This window comes from Macadamia integrifolia, chromosome 10 (genome assembly GCF_013358625.1).
Source record: "Macadamia integrifolia cultivar HAES 741 chromosome 10, SCU_Mint_v3, whole genome shotgun sequence".
NCBI classification, from domain to species: Eukaryota; Viridiplantae; Streptophyta; class Magnoliopsida; order Proteales; family Proteaceae; genus Macadamia; species Macadamia integrifolia.
Window position 1 is genome coordinate 33,588,229 of NC_056566.1, and position 13,372 is coordinate 33,601,600.

Genomic DNA, 13,372 nt, shown 5'->3' on the forward strand with positions numbered 1-13,372 from the left:
ACATCTGAGAGTCCCCCGTCGGATCAGCCCCGCTCTCCCTTGTTTTCTCTTCTGCGTAGATCTGCTGGAGTTTCAGGAGCTGCAAGGAAGATCGAATGATCAATTTTAACCGCATCAATCCCAATAAATCATAAACACTTCTCTGCTTATTTATGAATTTACTGGTATATTGATTTATTTTAATGAGAAATAGGGATCATAAATCATACAAACGTCTCTATTTATGTTTATCTATCATATAAATATAAATTTAAACTATACCAAAGAGAGCCTTAGGTAAAAGAATAACAAAAGGTTAAAATGTTCTTTCAACTTTTAGTCTTTTAGTTAAAGGGTAAATTAGTCTCTGCCTTTCAAAATTAATAACTGACTACCACTGTCAAAATTAAGAGAGGGGAGGATGATTCCTTCAAACATTTTGGATCCATATGTAATTTTGGCAAAATACAAACGAGGGAGGCATAATTATTGCTTAATTAAATGATTAGGTTTTGGTGATTTGAAAGTGTCAAAATTTAGACTTATTTGTATGTTTAGGAATTGAGATTTCCTCTGTTAGTATTTGATGTGTATGCTAATGAATTGAGATTTGTGCTTTTTTCTTATTAATATTTAGTACTTTATATGCTTTCAAGGGGAAGTAAATACGTAGATATAATTAAAGACATGTATTTGTTGACCTATAAAAGGCCTACGACAAGATCCCTAGAGATTTAATATGGTAGGTTTTAGAGAAGAAATGGGTGTCAAGTAAATACATAGATATAATTAAATATGTGTATGGTGATGTGGTGACTAGTGTAAGATCTGTGGGAGGCCAATGTGTTGAATTCCTTATTACTTGCAGGTTACATCAAGGATCCACATTGAGCTCCTACTTGTTTATACTTATCATGGATGATTTAACCATGAATATTAAATGAGAGATCCCGTGATGTATGCTTTTTGCAGATGACATTGTTCTGATCGGTAAAACAGGGGTAGAGATCAATGATAAGTTAAAATTATGAAGATCTACTTTGGAATTGCGAGGTCTTAAGATAAGTAGAATGAAGACGGAATATACGAGATGCAACTTTAGTCGTTTGAAGAGTGCTAGCGAGAGAGTAAAAATTGAGGGGAGAGAGATCCCTCAAAGCGATTGTTTTAGATACTTGGGTTCTACCTTAAACAAAGAAGGTGAGATTGATGATGATATTACGCATAGAATTAAAGTAGGATGGATGAAATGGAGAGGGGTGTCTGGAGTGTTATGTGATTGACGTATCTCTCTAAAGCTTAAGAAAAAATTCTATAGAACAGTCATAAGACCGGCTATGGTATATAGTGCAGAATGTTGGGCAATCAAGAAGCGTAACAAAGATAAGCTGAGTGTGGCTGAGATGAGGATGTTGAAATGGATGTGTGGCAAAACCTTGAGAGATAGAGTAAGAAATGACAAAGTTAGAACCGATTTGGAAATTACTCCAATTCATGATAAGCTTAGAGAATGTTAGTTACGATGGTATGGACATGTCCAAAAGAGGCTTTTGGATGCACCAGTACAGAGGAGTGACTAGATGCAGATGGATGGAGCAAAAAAGACTAGGGGCAGGCAAAAAATGACCATTGAGGAGATAGTAAGAAGAGATATGCAAATGTTAAGTCTTCACTCGAGTATGGTATCTAATAGAGATGTCTGGAGGGCTAAGATCCAGGTTGCCGACTGTTCATGAGTGGAATGTTCGAAACTTTTTTTTTTTTTTTAATCACGTGGATCCATGTAACTGACCCCATTTAGTTGGGATAAGACTAAGATGTGTTGTTGTTGTTGTTGTTGTTGTTGTTGTTGTATGCTATTAAGGGGAAATGAATGCTTCTTGGTCGCATGACCCCTACTCCTGGACATAGAGGGCGGCAAATGATGCCCCCACCCTTGAAACCCAAAAAACCCACCCTGTTGATATCTATGTGTGCCCCCTCAGTGGCCCTTGTTGTCATAAGAACCAACGAACAACACTACCAATGAATCACTATTCGATTATTTGCATGCTTATGAAGGTATTTTGGAAGTGTGGCCACTACAAACTATTTAGAAATTGAAACTGGACCATTCCATTAATAAATAGGACTGGTTCCCAATTTTAGAATTGCTTAATAAATGAAACAATTTTGATATTGACCCCCTTAAGACCAGAACTGAGAACCATTTTGATTACCCATAACTAATTCCACCCTCAGCCAATCTTTAAAGAGACCATTTGATTATAAGGAAAATCAAAGGAAAGGGAAGTGAGTGAAATTTTCAAACCTAAAAGGAAACTTTTGTAAATTCTTACTTCACATGGTTATATCACAAACTCCAGTTAATTTCATATTTGGAATTAAATTTCATTTTACTTTATATCTAAAATATCTTTAGTCTGAAAAGTAAAATAAAATATACATCTAAAAACGTCATTACAAATATACAAAATATAGTAAGAAGTTTAAGTAATTCTGTAATGACCAAGGATTTAGGGGATGGTATTGGTGTCAGTATCGGTCTTTGCCGATGCTAATCGATGAGTATCGGTCTATTTTACCCTTGATTTTCATAAAAAGTACTATTTTTTCCTATTTTACCCCTGAAACGATTTGAATAACGGATCCAGATTGGTATCGGATCAGGAATCAATTTCAATTGATATCGATCCGATATGGCTGATATAGCCAATCCCAGACTGATATTTGAAACCATGGTAGTGACTCCTTGGCATATTGTGCCCTTGCAACCAAATGTAACCTAAAAATCCCACACCCCCACCAACCCCCATGACCAGGCATGGTTCATAATCTTGGGATCAGATTGGTTAATTTGCCTAGATCAGATCAGTATTAGTTAGGTCGATCTCGATTATTTGATCTAATACGGAATCACTGGTTATGATCAAAAGGTCAAAAAAGAAATAAAGCATTTATTTTTTTCTTACAAAAACAAGGTAAATCCTCTGATCCTATGCGATCGGATTGGTATCGGCCGAGACTGATTCCGATCTGAAAACCGAAATTACGACCCTTGCACCCAGGTTCATTTCTATTTTTTTTTTTGGTAAGGACAACCAGGTTCATTTCATGGCTTGGTGGACAGAGCGGTAACGAATTTAGAAAACGTTGGGGGGCAAAATAGGAAAGCAAATGTCTGTTTTATTAATAATTGTGTTTCTATATGAAGACCAAAGGTGGTAGAAAGGCGCGAAAACATTTCTAATCTCCCGCGTCTTCCCGACAGCGTCATCCGCTCTTTATTTCTTCGCTGGCTCCTCGTGGCTTTCCGCTTCAAACTGTGACTCACAGTCTTGCGGCACTTGCCTAACAGCTTCCATTCTAGTCTCCGTAGATCTGAACCCCAAATGCAAGGTCACCACCCCAGCTCCGCCACCAGCTCTCCCAGCTTCGCCACCACCACCTCCTCCGACTTATCCAATCTCAGGCGGGCCAAAAGGCGTGGGAACTACAACTGTGGCCGGTGTGGTCTCCCCAAGAAAGGCCATTCCTGTCATGGCGGAACCAGCACCACAACCTCGACCAACGACTCTTCCTCCATCATCGCCCAATCTTCTTCCTTGCCTACCACCCCGACGCCATCACGCCATCCCTTCTCCCACCTCCGCCGCGCCCTCTCATTTGACGATAACGAGGTTGACGTTTCACCGATGTCTGATGACGAGGATTGCTCTGACGGATCGCCGGAGATGAAGCTCGACTCCGGTGATGGTCGGTTACCTTGGAGTTGTATGTGGGAGGTGCTGAGGAGGTTGCCGCCAGCGTCGTTGTTGTCGGCGGCGAAGGTTTGTAAGGGGTGGAGGGATTGCACGAGGAAACTCTGGCGAGCGGCGGAGGAGTTGAGGCTTAGGGTTCCTGCGAAGGCCCAAGTTGGGCTTGTTGGATCGGTGTTACAGAAGTGCTCGGGGCTCGTTAAGCTTTCTCTTAGGATGGAAAGGTTAGATATATTGTGGTTCACAGCTCATGGTTTTGCAGATCTGGAGGTTTTCTGGACAGAACTTGATTAGATCAAGCGGCATTGGGAATGGTTAAGACTTAAGAACGGGGGCAACAGTTTTTCTTTTTGGTCTGAGAGAAATAACAATTAAACAAACAATAATTAAAAAAAAAAATGAAATTGGTTTATGTTGCTTCTCTGGATTCATGTTAAAAGTTAAAGCCAATGGCGTAGCTGGGACATTAAAAAGAGGACCAAAGAGAAAATTAATGGCAGACACTAGCTTTAATCATTGATTTGTTCTTCTTTTACGCCTCCCAGTTCGATCATTTCCCGTTAAATTTTTATTTTATTTTATTTTTAAATACATGTATTTGTCTGATTTCTGTGCTGTATTTCAGTTGTTAGACTTGTTTCTAGTAGATTCAGGAAAATAACTGGAGCATTACATTCATGTAATCCTTTTTTTTTTTTTTTTTGTTGTTGCAGTGATGTGAATGCAACTATGTTGGCTTGCATTGCGTTCTCTTGTCCTAATCTGGTATCCTTGGAGATCCGTACTTCTGAATGTGCTACCAATCGGATATCTGGGTATTTCTTTGTTTCCCCATTCTTTGTTCTATTTCATTTCCTGTTGAAGTTAGGGTTTATGGTTCATTTGTAGATTGACAACCTATTTTAGGTTATGACGATATGCCATGGCCCATGGTTGATTATAGCCTATTATTGGTACTGTTGTTGTTTATAACTTCAAATCTTTCTTATTTGTTTGGATCCAGTCCCTTTTCAACTTATTATTATTTTGCTAGTGTTTGAATGATTGAGTTCATCTGTTTTTATTGGTGTGGGGCTTCTCATTCTGCTTGAATTTGTCCTTAACAATAAATACATTTTTTATTTTGTTTGGATTACTGTTTCCAGATTTACAATGGTTTTTGGATTACTGTTTCCAGATTCTCATTTTTTTTTTAATTTTTATTATTTTCTCAATTCAACTAACTATAGTTTTGGTGAAAACCAATGATAAAATACATGGAATTGGGTTCATTTGTACAGTCAGGGCATTTTTTGCTCCTTTTGTTGCATTTGATTGATGGAGTCAATGGTATGAACATCCTTGGCTGTTATAGTTTACTTGCCTGGGCACTTATTCTGCAACTCTGTTAGGGATTCAACTATCTTTGCCCTTCTGGTGAGTTAATCAGTCTGTTGAGTTATTATATAATACCACACTCCTAGTAATCTAACATGCTTGGTGTTTTGTGGCATTTTATTGTGTTCCTTACTTTTGATTTTTTTTTTTTTTTTTTGGCTTTTTTACTTGTGAAATGATTCTAGTAAAAAGGCTGCCATATATCATTGTTATGACTTGCTTTCATTTCTTTTTCTTGAAATTTATCATTTTCCTTCTTTTTTTAAGTTTAGAAGGTTTGGATAGTTCTGTTGGTACAGGGTTACATATTTGTTGAGTCTTTTGACTGCTTGATTTGCATCTCTGTTTATTGTTCATGTGACTTTGCATTGCAGGGATGAGTTAGGTCGTTTTGTCGCTGACAAACGATGTCTTTCAAGCCTTAAGATGGAAGGCTGTTCTAACCTTGGTGGTTTCAGTCTCTGTTCTTCATCTTTGTCGACTCTATGGCTTTCAGATCTTTTCTCTCTCTCTAAGATGGTGATTTCTGCATCTTTTCCATTTTCTCTTCAGGATGGATTTCTATCTCCATCTGATACTCACATCTGACTAGTGCATTTAACTAATATCTTCGGTTGTTCATGCTGGCTTTTGGCAGGTTTTTAACTGCCCGAATTTGAAGGAACTTTCCTTGGATTTCTCTCGCCAAGAGAATGATTGTACTGATCTTGCTACCATGGTGGATGCTCTCGGAAGGACCTGCCCAAGGTTGAGAAATATTCACATTGCATCGCTTCGGCTCTCTCATGCTGTTGTGCTTGCTCTTACTGCTGCAAACTTGAGGTTGGTCAATTGCATTAATTATTTGCATTATTTTTTCTTTTTTTGTTTTTATAAGAAAGCAGATCATACGCATACTTGCCAGTGTTTTACAGAAATCACCAGATAGCAATATTTTCAACTGTTTGCTCCATGTTTTATTCATGTCTGATTATTCCTGTGCTCGAGTAAAATGAGGTAACAATGCTTATTAGTGCTGTATTGTTTCTTCTCTGTTCAGGAATCTGTGCATGCTCTCTCTTGTACTTGGTTCAGAAATCACTGATGCCTCTGTGGCTGCCATTGCTTCAAGCTATGACAATCTAGAATTGCTAGATTTGAGTGGGTATGTTTCACTACCTGCTCCAGTTACATCTATTGGTTGAAAATTTTGTTTTTGAACATCCAAGCTATAATGATCTCTTTAGGTCTCAAAACTATGGTACTTGGTTTACAGTTGGTTTAGATATAAACACTTGTTTCTGTTGTTATCATGGACAATATGATACTAGAACAATGTTGGGACTTTGCACGTTAAAAAAAAATTGACAACAAAAAGGGGTTAAAAATGCACATAGTAATTTCTCATCTAGTTGCATATAGTACAGGATATTTGATGCGTTTGGGGTGGGAGGAGGAGAAAAAGAAAGAAAAATGATAATATCCCCTATATCAATATGATATTTAGTGACTGAAATGCACATCATCAGAAAATACGGACTGGGTATGGTTTCTAAGATTGGTTGATAAACGAGCTTTTATAAATTGTTTAATAATTCTATCGCATAGAAAATCAGTCATTGCTTTTGTCTTTTAGATTGGGGGGGGGGTTTTAATGCTTACGGATTCTGATCTCAGATCTAGCATCAGCGACAGTGGCATCGGGATGATCTGCAACGTGTTCCCTGAAACTCTATCTAGACTTCTTCTTGCACTTTGTCCTAATATCAGCTCAAGTAATTTTCTGGGCCAAACTCCCTATATCACCAGCGATGCTATAGTTTTGCATTATTTTACCGTTTAGTTTTCAATTGCTCTGATCTTGTTCCTGTGTCCCAGGTGGAATCCAATTTGCAACTGCACAACTGCCCCTTTTGGAACTCATGGACTGTGGGATGACTATATGTGATCCCAATTCTCAAATTCAAAACTCTGCGGATGAGTCTGATTGTGTTAACAGTGATTGTGAACCCAATCATTTACAAAAAACACCCAACAGCAAGCTGCACCATATTTACCAGAAGCTGATAATCAAACATGGACGATTAAAGAAACTCAGCCTTTGGGGTTGTTCTGGTTTAGATGTGAGTGATCCAAATAACAAGAAAAGAACTTTCTTTTCCTCATGAGTATTAGCTTACCTTTTTGGATTTGAATTACAGGCCCTATATCTCAACTGTCATGAGCTTAATGACCTGAATCTGAATTCCTGTTCGAACTTGCATCCAGGTATGTCATGAGAAGTTCTTTGCAGCTTAAGCACTCTTTAAATACTGTTTTGCTTTGCAAGTTTTCATAGGACCTATTTGTTTATGTTCTTTGCAGAGAGATTGTTACTTCAGTGCCCGAGTTTGCAAAGTATACATGCTTTGGGATGCCAAGAAATGTTAATTGAAGCAATTCAGAGCCAGGTAACAATATTCTCTTTCTAGATTTAATATTTGTTGTCTAGCCATTTTTTGGCATTTTGAACTTTGAACAGTTAGTTAACAGAGCCTTAGATTGGAAAACAGACCTAATTTTAGAACTCAAATGTAGGCATATAGAGATTCTGTTAATGGAGAAGACCACTTTCCATGCAAACGCTTAGCAGATGGTTCGAAGAGGGTCCGGGTTCCAAATTTCCTCACCCCACAGGTATGAAGGACTGCATTTTATTCTATAAATTGTGTTATTTTTTGAAAATTAAAACTTGAGAGAAGTTTCATTTTTTTTTTTTTGGTATTTGTTGCAGCCATCCAATGAGAAGAAGGTAAGGAGGCTTTTGAGACCAAGGTGTTCTGTGCTTCTGGACTAATTAGCATATATAATGTTTATGCCTCCCATCGCCATCTCTGCCTTACTGTCTCTCTTACCTTCATTTTTAGACAATGTAATGAGTAGCCTTTCAGGGCTTGCGCCCTTGAAGATCCCCTGGGGCTTTCCATCTTAATGATTCAAGGTGGTTATAGAGGTGGAAGTGGAACGGTGTACATACTATTATTCTTCATTTTTCAAAGTCATCTATACCTTTTGCTGCACCCATTTCCTCCCTTATTATTATTATTTTTTTCATATTTTTTGGGTGATGATGAGCTGTTTTCATTTTGGTGGTTGGATAGAGAAAATATGGTCTAGATTAGTTCCCATGTCAAATTAATAAGTAGAATAGGGCAAGAGAACCCTGCATGGTACAAGCCATGTGAAGGCATCTGAGTAGGGGGGAGTGCTGTCTTTTTGCACCTGCCTGTGTCTTGACGTAGAGACACTAGTAATAAACAGGGACGAAAAAACTGTCCACTTGCAGCCACTTTGTAAGTGCACAAGACAATGAGAAGCTGCACAGAAACATTTGGGCAGGAGGGTAGTGGCCTTAGTCTTTGTTTGGGCGTAAAACCACGTAGATGGGCACATTTTTTACCCTTAAATAAGGTTGGGATGGGTCTGGGCTGACCTAGGTTAGATAAATAATCAGGGCCAGCTCAGCTTGGCATGATAAAATAGGGCTGGCCCTGGGTTGACCAAGGTTGGATTTGGTTTATAGAAACTTGACCCAACCTGACTTGATTAGAGCCCTATTAGAACCCGTAACGCGGTTAAGGGCCTAATGTATACTGAGAATAAAGAAGAATATAAGATGTGGAAAAGCACATTGTATTATGATCCCATTTAGGAAATATTCACATGATTAGGGGTGTTATTGGACGACCTGAATCGAGTGAATTAGAATCAACTTGATCAATTACTATTAGATTCCATCGGATTTCAGCTATGAGAGAATTTGCGTGTTTCAGTGAATTATATCAGCTTTGATCCGATTAAGATCAAAATGAGGGTTTTCACTTAAGATTTTGGTTTTTCCTTTTTCGTTCATTATATAGTTTTTTTTTCTATAAAATTTCCCTTGACTGTGTAGTGAAATTTACCATACCATCATTGGTTGTAGATCTCGTCTTCCCATCTTCTCCCCATCAATTGACTTTAGGTTCCGAATAAATCCTTATTCATGGTGGCCATAACACTTTTTTTTTTTTTTTGGTGGGGTTGGGGGTGTGGGTTTAAGTAACACCAATGAACCTGCACGTACAGGTAAGTGGACAATATCTATTTTCCCCACCTAAAAAAAAAAAAAAAAAAAAAGTGTACCACTTTCCCACCTGTTTACCCAGAAAAGAAAAAAAAGTAAAAAACACTTTCCCACCCAATACTATAAAGGAAGAAAGAAAACCTGCCCACACGGAACTCCATTTGGTGGGAAAATCACGTGATATGAAACTTCTTGTGATAATTTATTGGAGTAGTCAACGAAAAGATCCCGTGAGGTGCCACATGGACTTCATTCACACGCTATCACAGTTCCATAGGTCTTTTGAAGCCCGGATTTTGTTCAGTCGAATGAAGGTGTTAATCGGTTCAGTTTTGATGTAAATGGTGTGGTACGATTTGATTTACATTTATTTAGTTGAAATTAAAATTGTACCATTTATTAAACGATTGCACTTTCTGAAATAGTAACTGTTTAGTAAGCGGTTTCGGTTTCATGGTTTTTAAGTGGTGTCGATTTTATGGTATTAAATGGTTTTGATCACGGTTCATTCTATACGGTTTCTAAATAGTTAGTAATCAGTTTTCTAGTTTATTCACATGCTTACTAAAATTTGCTTTTGTTGATAAACGCATCAATCTTGTATGAAATTAAATGAGGCATTGAACAAGTAAGGATTTAACTACATAACTACATAATATGAATAAATTATTGAATAGACTATTGGACAACCTCTATGGTTCTTAATTCTTCCCTATATTAAACCATTATGCTTTGTTAAAAGAACTAAATATTTAATCGTTATATGGGTTAATTGGATTGGTTTTGATGGTTTAAATGTGTTCAATTTTCTCGGTGTCAATTCAGTTTAAAACCAATGTGTTAAATGGTTAAAACTAAACCGAACCATTTACTAAACGGTTTTATAGTTTTAGTATAAATGGATCAGTTCGATTTCGATAAATGATTTTGATTTCAAATTCACATCTTTATGTTGAACCCCCCCAAACCAATATGGTGGAGAGATGCGGTTGGAGGGTTTAGCTCGCTAGAGAGAATTCAAATTCAGGTCTTTGGATTGAGTGGAGTACGTGTGGCAATGGCAGAGGTGTTCGTGAACATTCTTGTACAATTTCGCAGATGATGGATCATGAGAATGGATCATTTGCATGTACATTTACTTGGACCTACATTTTGCTTTATGTATACCTCTCTTCACTCTTCAACTGATGGAAAGTGAACATGTGGTAGATCCTCACATGTACTTCTCACATGTACTTCTAGGTGACGCTTAAATAAATGTAAATGTAGAAGATCCAATCTCATGGATAATGGATGGACATAGTTTTTATTTGAGCTTAGCTAGCATAATTATTGGTAATGTGAGAATTTCATATTTTGTATCTTTTGTAGAAGTAACTTATTGCCGTTATTGAAGCATCTTCCCATAGAAGAAAAGAAAAAATTGTAAAGAAATGTTGGGTTTCTTGTGGATGGCAAAAATAATAGTCCCATATTGAAAGTGGGTAGTCTAATATAAAAACATATAAATATTTGGGCATTCTCTTCTTAATGATTAGCTTTTAAGGATGAATTTTACCTAAATTATTGAAAAAACGAAAAAAAAAAAATCTATTAACAACAATGGAAATCTGGGATAAGAGGGAAAGAACCGTGGAAGCATTTATTTTTTAATTTTATGACGAGTACAAATGGTTGGTTTCCTTATTTAAGCATTTCCATGGTGATGATCACAACATCGAACCACAAATTTATCATCAATTAATTAATACATAATAGTAGTGAGAGATTCTAGAGATGTAGTTCATGGGATGATCAGCAGCTGATGAACTCGTAGTTGACGACAAGGTGACCCTGCTGGTAGCCATTGCCATCAGTGTCCAGCTTCTGGAACGCACTATAGTCCAAATCCAAGCCTCCATTAGAGCATTGATCCACGATCCTCACTGGTAGCTGAGTCCCAGTCCTAGTGTTGGTCACCTGCAATCAATTGCGAATCTCAATTTAATGAAACCCTTTTCCTGAAAAATATGCAGGACATGTGTTCGACGAAATTACACTAAATGAAGAGCTTATTATTACATACACTCAAGCATAGGCCGCAGGCGGACTCGCCATTGGGGCCGGAGGGGCCACAGAAGGCAGTCCATTCGTACTGGCTGCGCCAAGCGAGGGAGTGGTTAGCGTCCCATGTAGCACAGTAAGTGCTCACGGCGTTCAAGTCGTAATTGTTTTGAGACGCGTCGTAGAAATTGTACGTTGCTATCACGTTCGAAGCGCTCTGTGCCATTGCACCTGTTGTTATACTCAGCACCAACGCAACGCACACTGCTTGATAGTATGCATTACTCATCCTCTCTCCCTCTCTCCCTCTCTCTCTCTTACTCTGACTCTGACTCTGACTCCAGGGTGTGAGGAAAGATGGCGTGAGAAGGCCTGAATTTATAGAGTTGAGAGGGGGTGGCCTGGTATCTGTCACCTTCAAAACCGATACGATACTGATATGCTATCGGCACAGATCGGTTGTAGCAGACAAGTTTGTCCTTTAAAAAATGGGTTTTGACTGTTTTACTCGTTAATGCCGTTGCACCGATATGATATCAAGACGGTATTAGGATCAGCTGCTAACGATATTGATACATATCAGCCCAACACAGACGATCCCATACCGAAGTGAGAAAAAAAAAAAAAGAGAACGGTAGAGGAAAACATCAGCAAGCAAAAATTTAGGACAATGTCCACACACTATACACCGACAATGAAGGCTGGATTTTGTTTGAAATTTCCAGTGAGATGTAATTTGAAAATTCAATCTTTCATGATAAGGGAAGTATTCTTCTGTGGAAGAGTGAAGTTTTTGTACATACTTAAAAGTCAATGGGAACATAGGGAAAGCACTCATAAAAATATCATTTTCATTTCATGGGGTTGGATGAATCATTTCGTTTCCACGTGTCCACCGCAAGGGCCATGCTCCCTCACAAAACCTTAATTCTTTATCGAAAGGAGAATTATCTGATAATTCGAAAAAAAAAAAAAGGATGGGATATAAGGACACGTGGCATGCTATGTAATGGCATACAGGGCACCTTGCAGCATGAGTCTACATAGTATATCAGGGAGTACCATGAGTCCTTGTTGGTTATTGGAAAAAGAATGCCGTTCGTGTGATCTTGCACTAGCACTGGGTCAATGAGAGCAACGACGAAGGGAATTTTCCAGCTTGTAGGAGGGGCGGCCATAGTTGTAGTGCATGGCAGGGATTGGCTGTATGGAATAAGTTTGCTGTTGGTTTTTCTTGAAAATAAGATTTTTTATTTATTTACTGTTTTACCTATTATTTATTTTGTTTCATCGATATGGTATTGACACAATATTAGGATCAATGACTAATGATATTGATATGAACAATTTGATATCGATACTTCAAACCATGAGTAGGGTGGTCATTTCATGGGGAATGTGTCTCGATGATATTATCAAATAATCTTAATCCTATTGTCTAGAAATACCTTGGCTCCATATGGAGATACGGATACTAATAGGACCACAAAGTCGCTCTGGGCCATGTATCTTAGTCCTGCGGTCTAGAAATTCCTTGGCTCCATATGGAGATACGAATACTAATAGGACCATCTCATTAATAATTATAATAGTAATAAAAACTAATAGGACCACACAATTTCTATTTTGCCCCTAATAAGTAATGATGACTTGCACAAAAGCCGTTGTGCGCCCCTGACTCCCCATTGGGTATAAGAAGCCTTTTTATTATTGTTCAGGCTCGCTAGGAGCTGAGGGAGTTTTCCCTCTCACACACACACACACACACCCCTTTTTAATGACTCAATTAGGGGTGTCAATTGGTTGGGCCTGGTCGATTTCATTTGGCCCTAATTAATCGTCCTTGCCAATTTAAAGTTGTGCACCATTTCATTTCGTTTAAGTAATTGGGCCTTATAGTCTAGGGCATTGGCATGTTTTAATTCGATTGATTAGTTACTAATTCATTATAGGGCTCATGTAATCAGGCTAATCAGGCATTAAACAAATTAATTAACTAATGAGTTCTGAATGGTCCTTAACTTGGCCATACATGGGCTATAAAAGGACAAGAACTTCCATACACAAAAGTAATTCCTCATGTGGGATCCAGAATTGCCAATTGTAGTGGTGATTTAAAGACTGATTTGTC

At 38.0% G+C, this 13,372-nt stretch overlaps 2 protein-coding genes across 2 annotated transcripts; one reads left to right on the forward strand and one right to left on the reverse strand.

Annotated features, from left to right (window-relative positions):
- The first annotated feature begins 3,224 nt into the window (after positions 1 to 3,224).
- Positions 3,225 to 8,152, forward strand: LOC122090674 (F-box/LRR-repeat protein 17-like). The gene is made up of 11 exons (XM_042660334.1): positions 3,225 to 3,961; positions 4,451 to 4,552; positions 5,489 to 5,633; positions 5,752 to 5,936; positions 6,154 to 6,258; positions 6,771 to 6,868; positions 6,972 to 7,216; positions 7,295 to 7,361; positions 7,458 to 7,543; positions 7,671 to 7,769; positions 7,867 to 8,152. The coding sequence occupies exons 1-11, from the start codon at positions 3,372 to 3,374 to the stop codon at positions 7,927 to 7,929; spliced, it is 1,785 nt and encodes a 594-aa protein (XP_042516268.1). The 5' UTR covers positions 3,225 to 3,371; the 3' UTR covers positions 7,930 to 8,152.
- A 2,664-nt stretch (positions 8,153 to 10,816) lies between these two features.
- Positions 10,817 to 11,608, reverse strand: LOC122090675 (pathogenesis-related protein PR-4-like). The gene is made up of 2 exons (XM_042660335.1): positions 11,264 to 11,608; positions 10,817 to 11,157 (listed from the first exon to the last, which is right to left on the reverse strand). The coding sequence occupies exons 1-2, from the start codon at positions 11,528 to 11,530 to the stop codon at positions 10,993 to 10,995; spliced, it is 432 nt and encodes a 143-aa protein (XP_042516269.1). The 5' UTR covers positions 11,531 to 11,608; the 3' UTR covers positions 10,817 to 10,992.
- Positions 11,609 to 13,372: the final 1,764 nt, after the last annotated feature.

What these genes read in the sequence shown, in the direction of transcription:
- LOC122090675 (XM_042660335.1), bottom strand. Translation starts at nt 11,530, where the DNA reads ATGAGTAATGCATACTATCAAGCAGTGTGCGTTGCGTTGGTGCTGAGT. An exon ending in CCTGCGGCCTATGCTTGAGT is followed by an intron (nt 11,158 to 11,263) that starts GTATGTAATAAT and finishes AATTGATTGCAG; the next exon opens with GTGACCAACACTAGGACTGG.
- LOC122090674 (XM_042660334.1), top strand. Translation starts at nt 3,372, where the DNA reads ATGCAAGGTCACCACCCCAGCTCCGCCACCAGCTCTCCCAGCTTCGCC. An exon ending in TTTTCTCTCTCTCTAAGATG is followed by an intron (nt 5,634 to 5,751) that starts GTGATTTCTGCA and finishes GGCTTTTGGCAG; the next exon opens with GTTTTTAACTGCCCGAATTT. An exon ending in CTGTTCGAACTTGCATCCAG is followed by an intron (nt 7,362 to 7,457) that starts GTATGTCATGAG and finishes TGTTCTTTGCAG; the next exon opens with AGAGATTGTTACTTCAGTGC.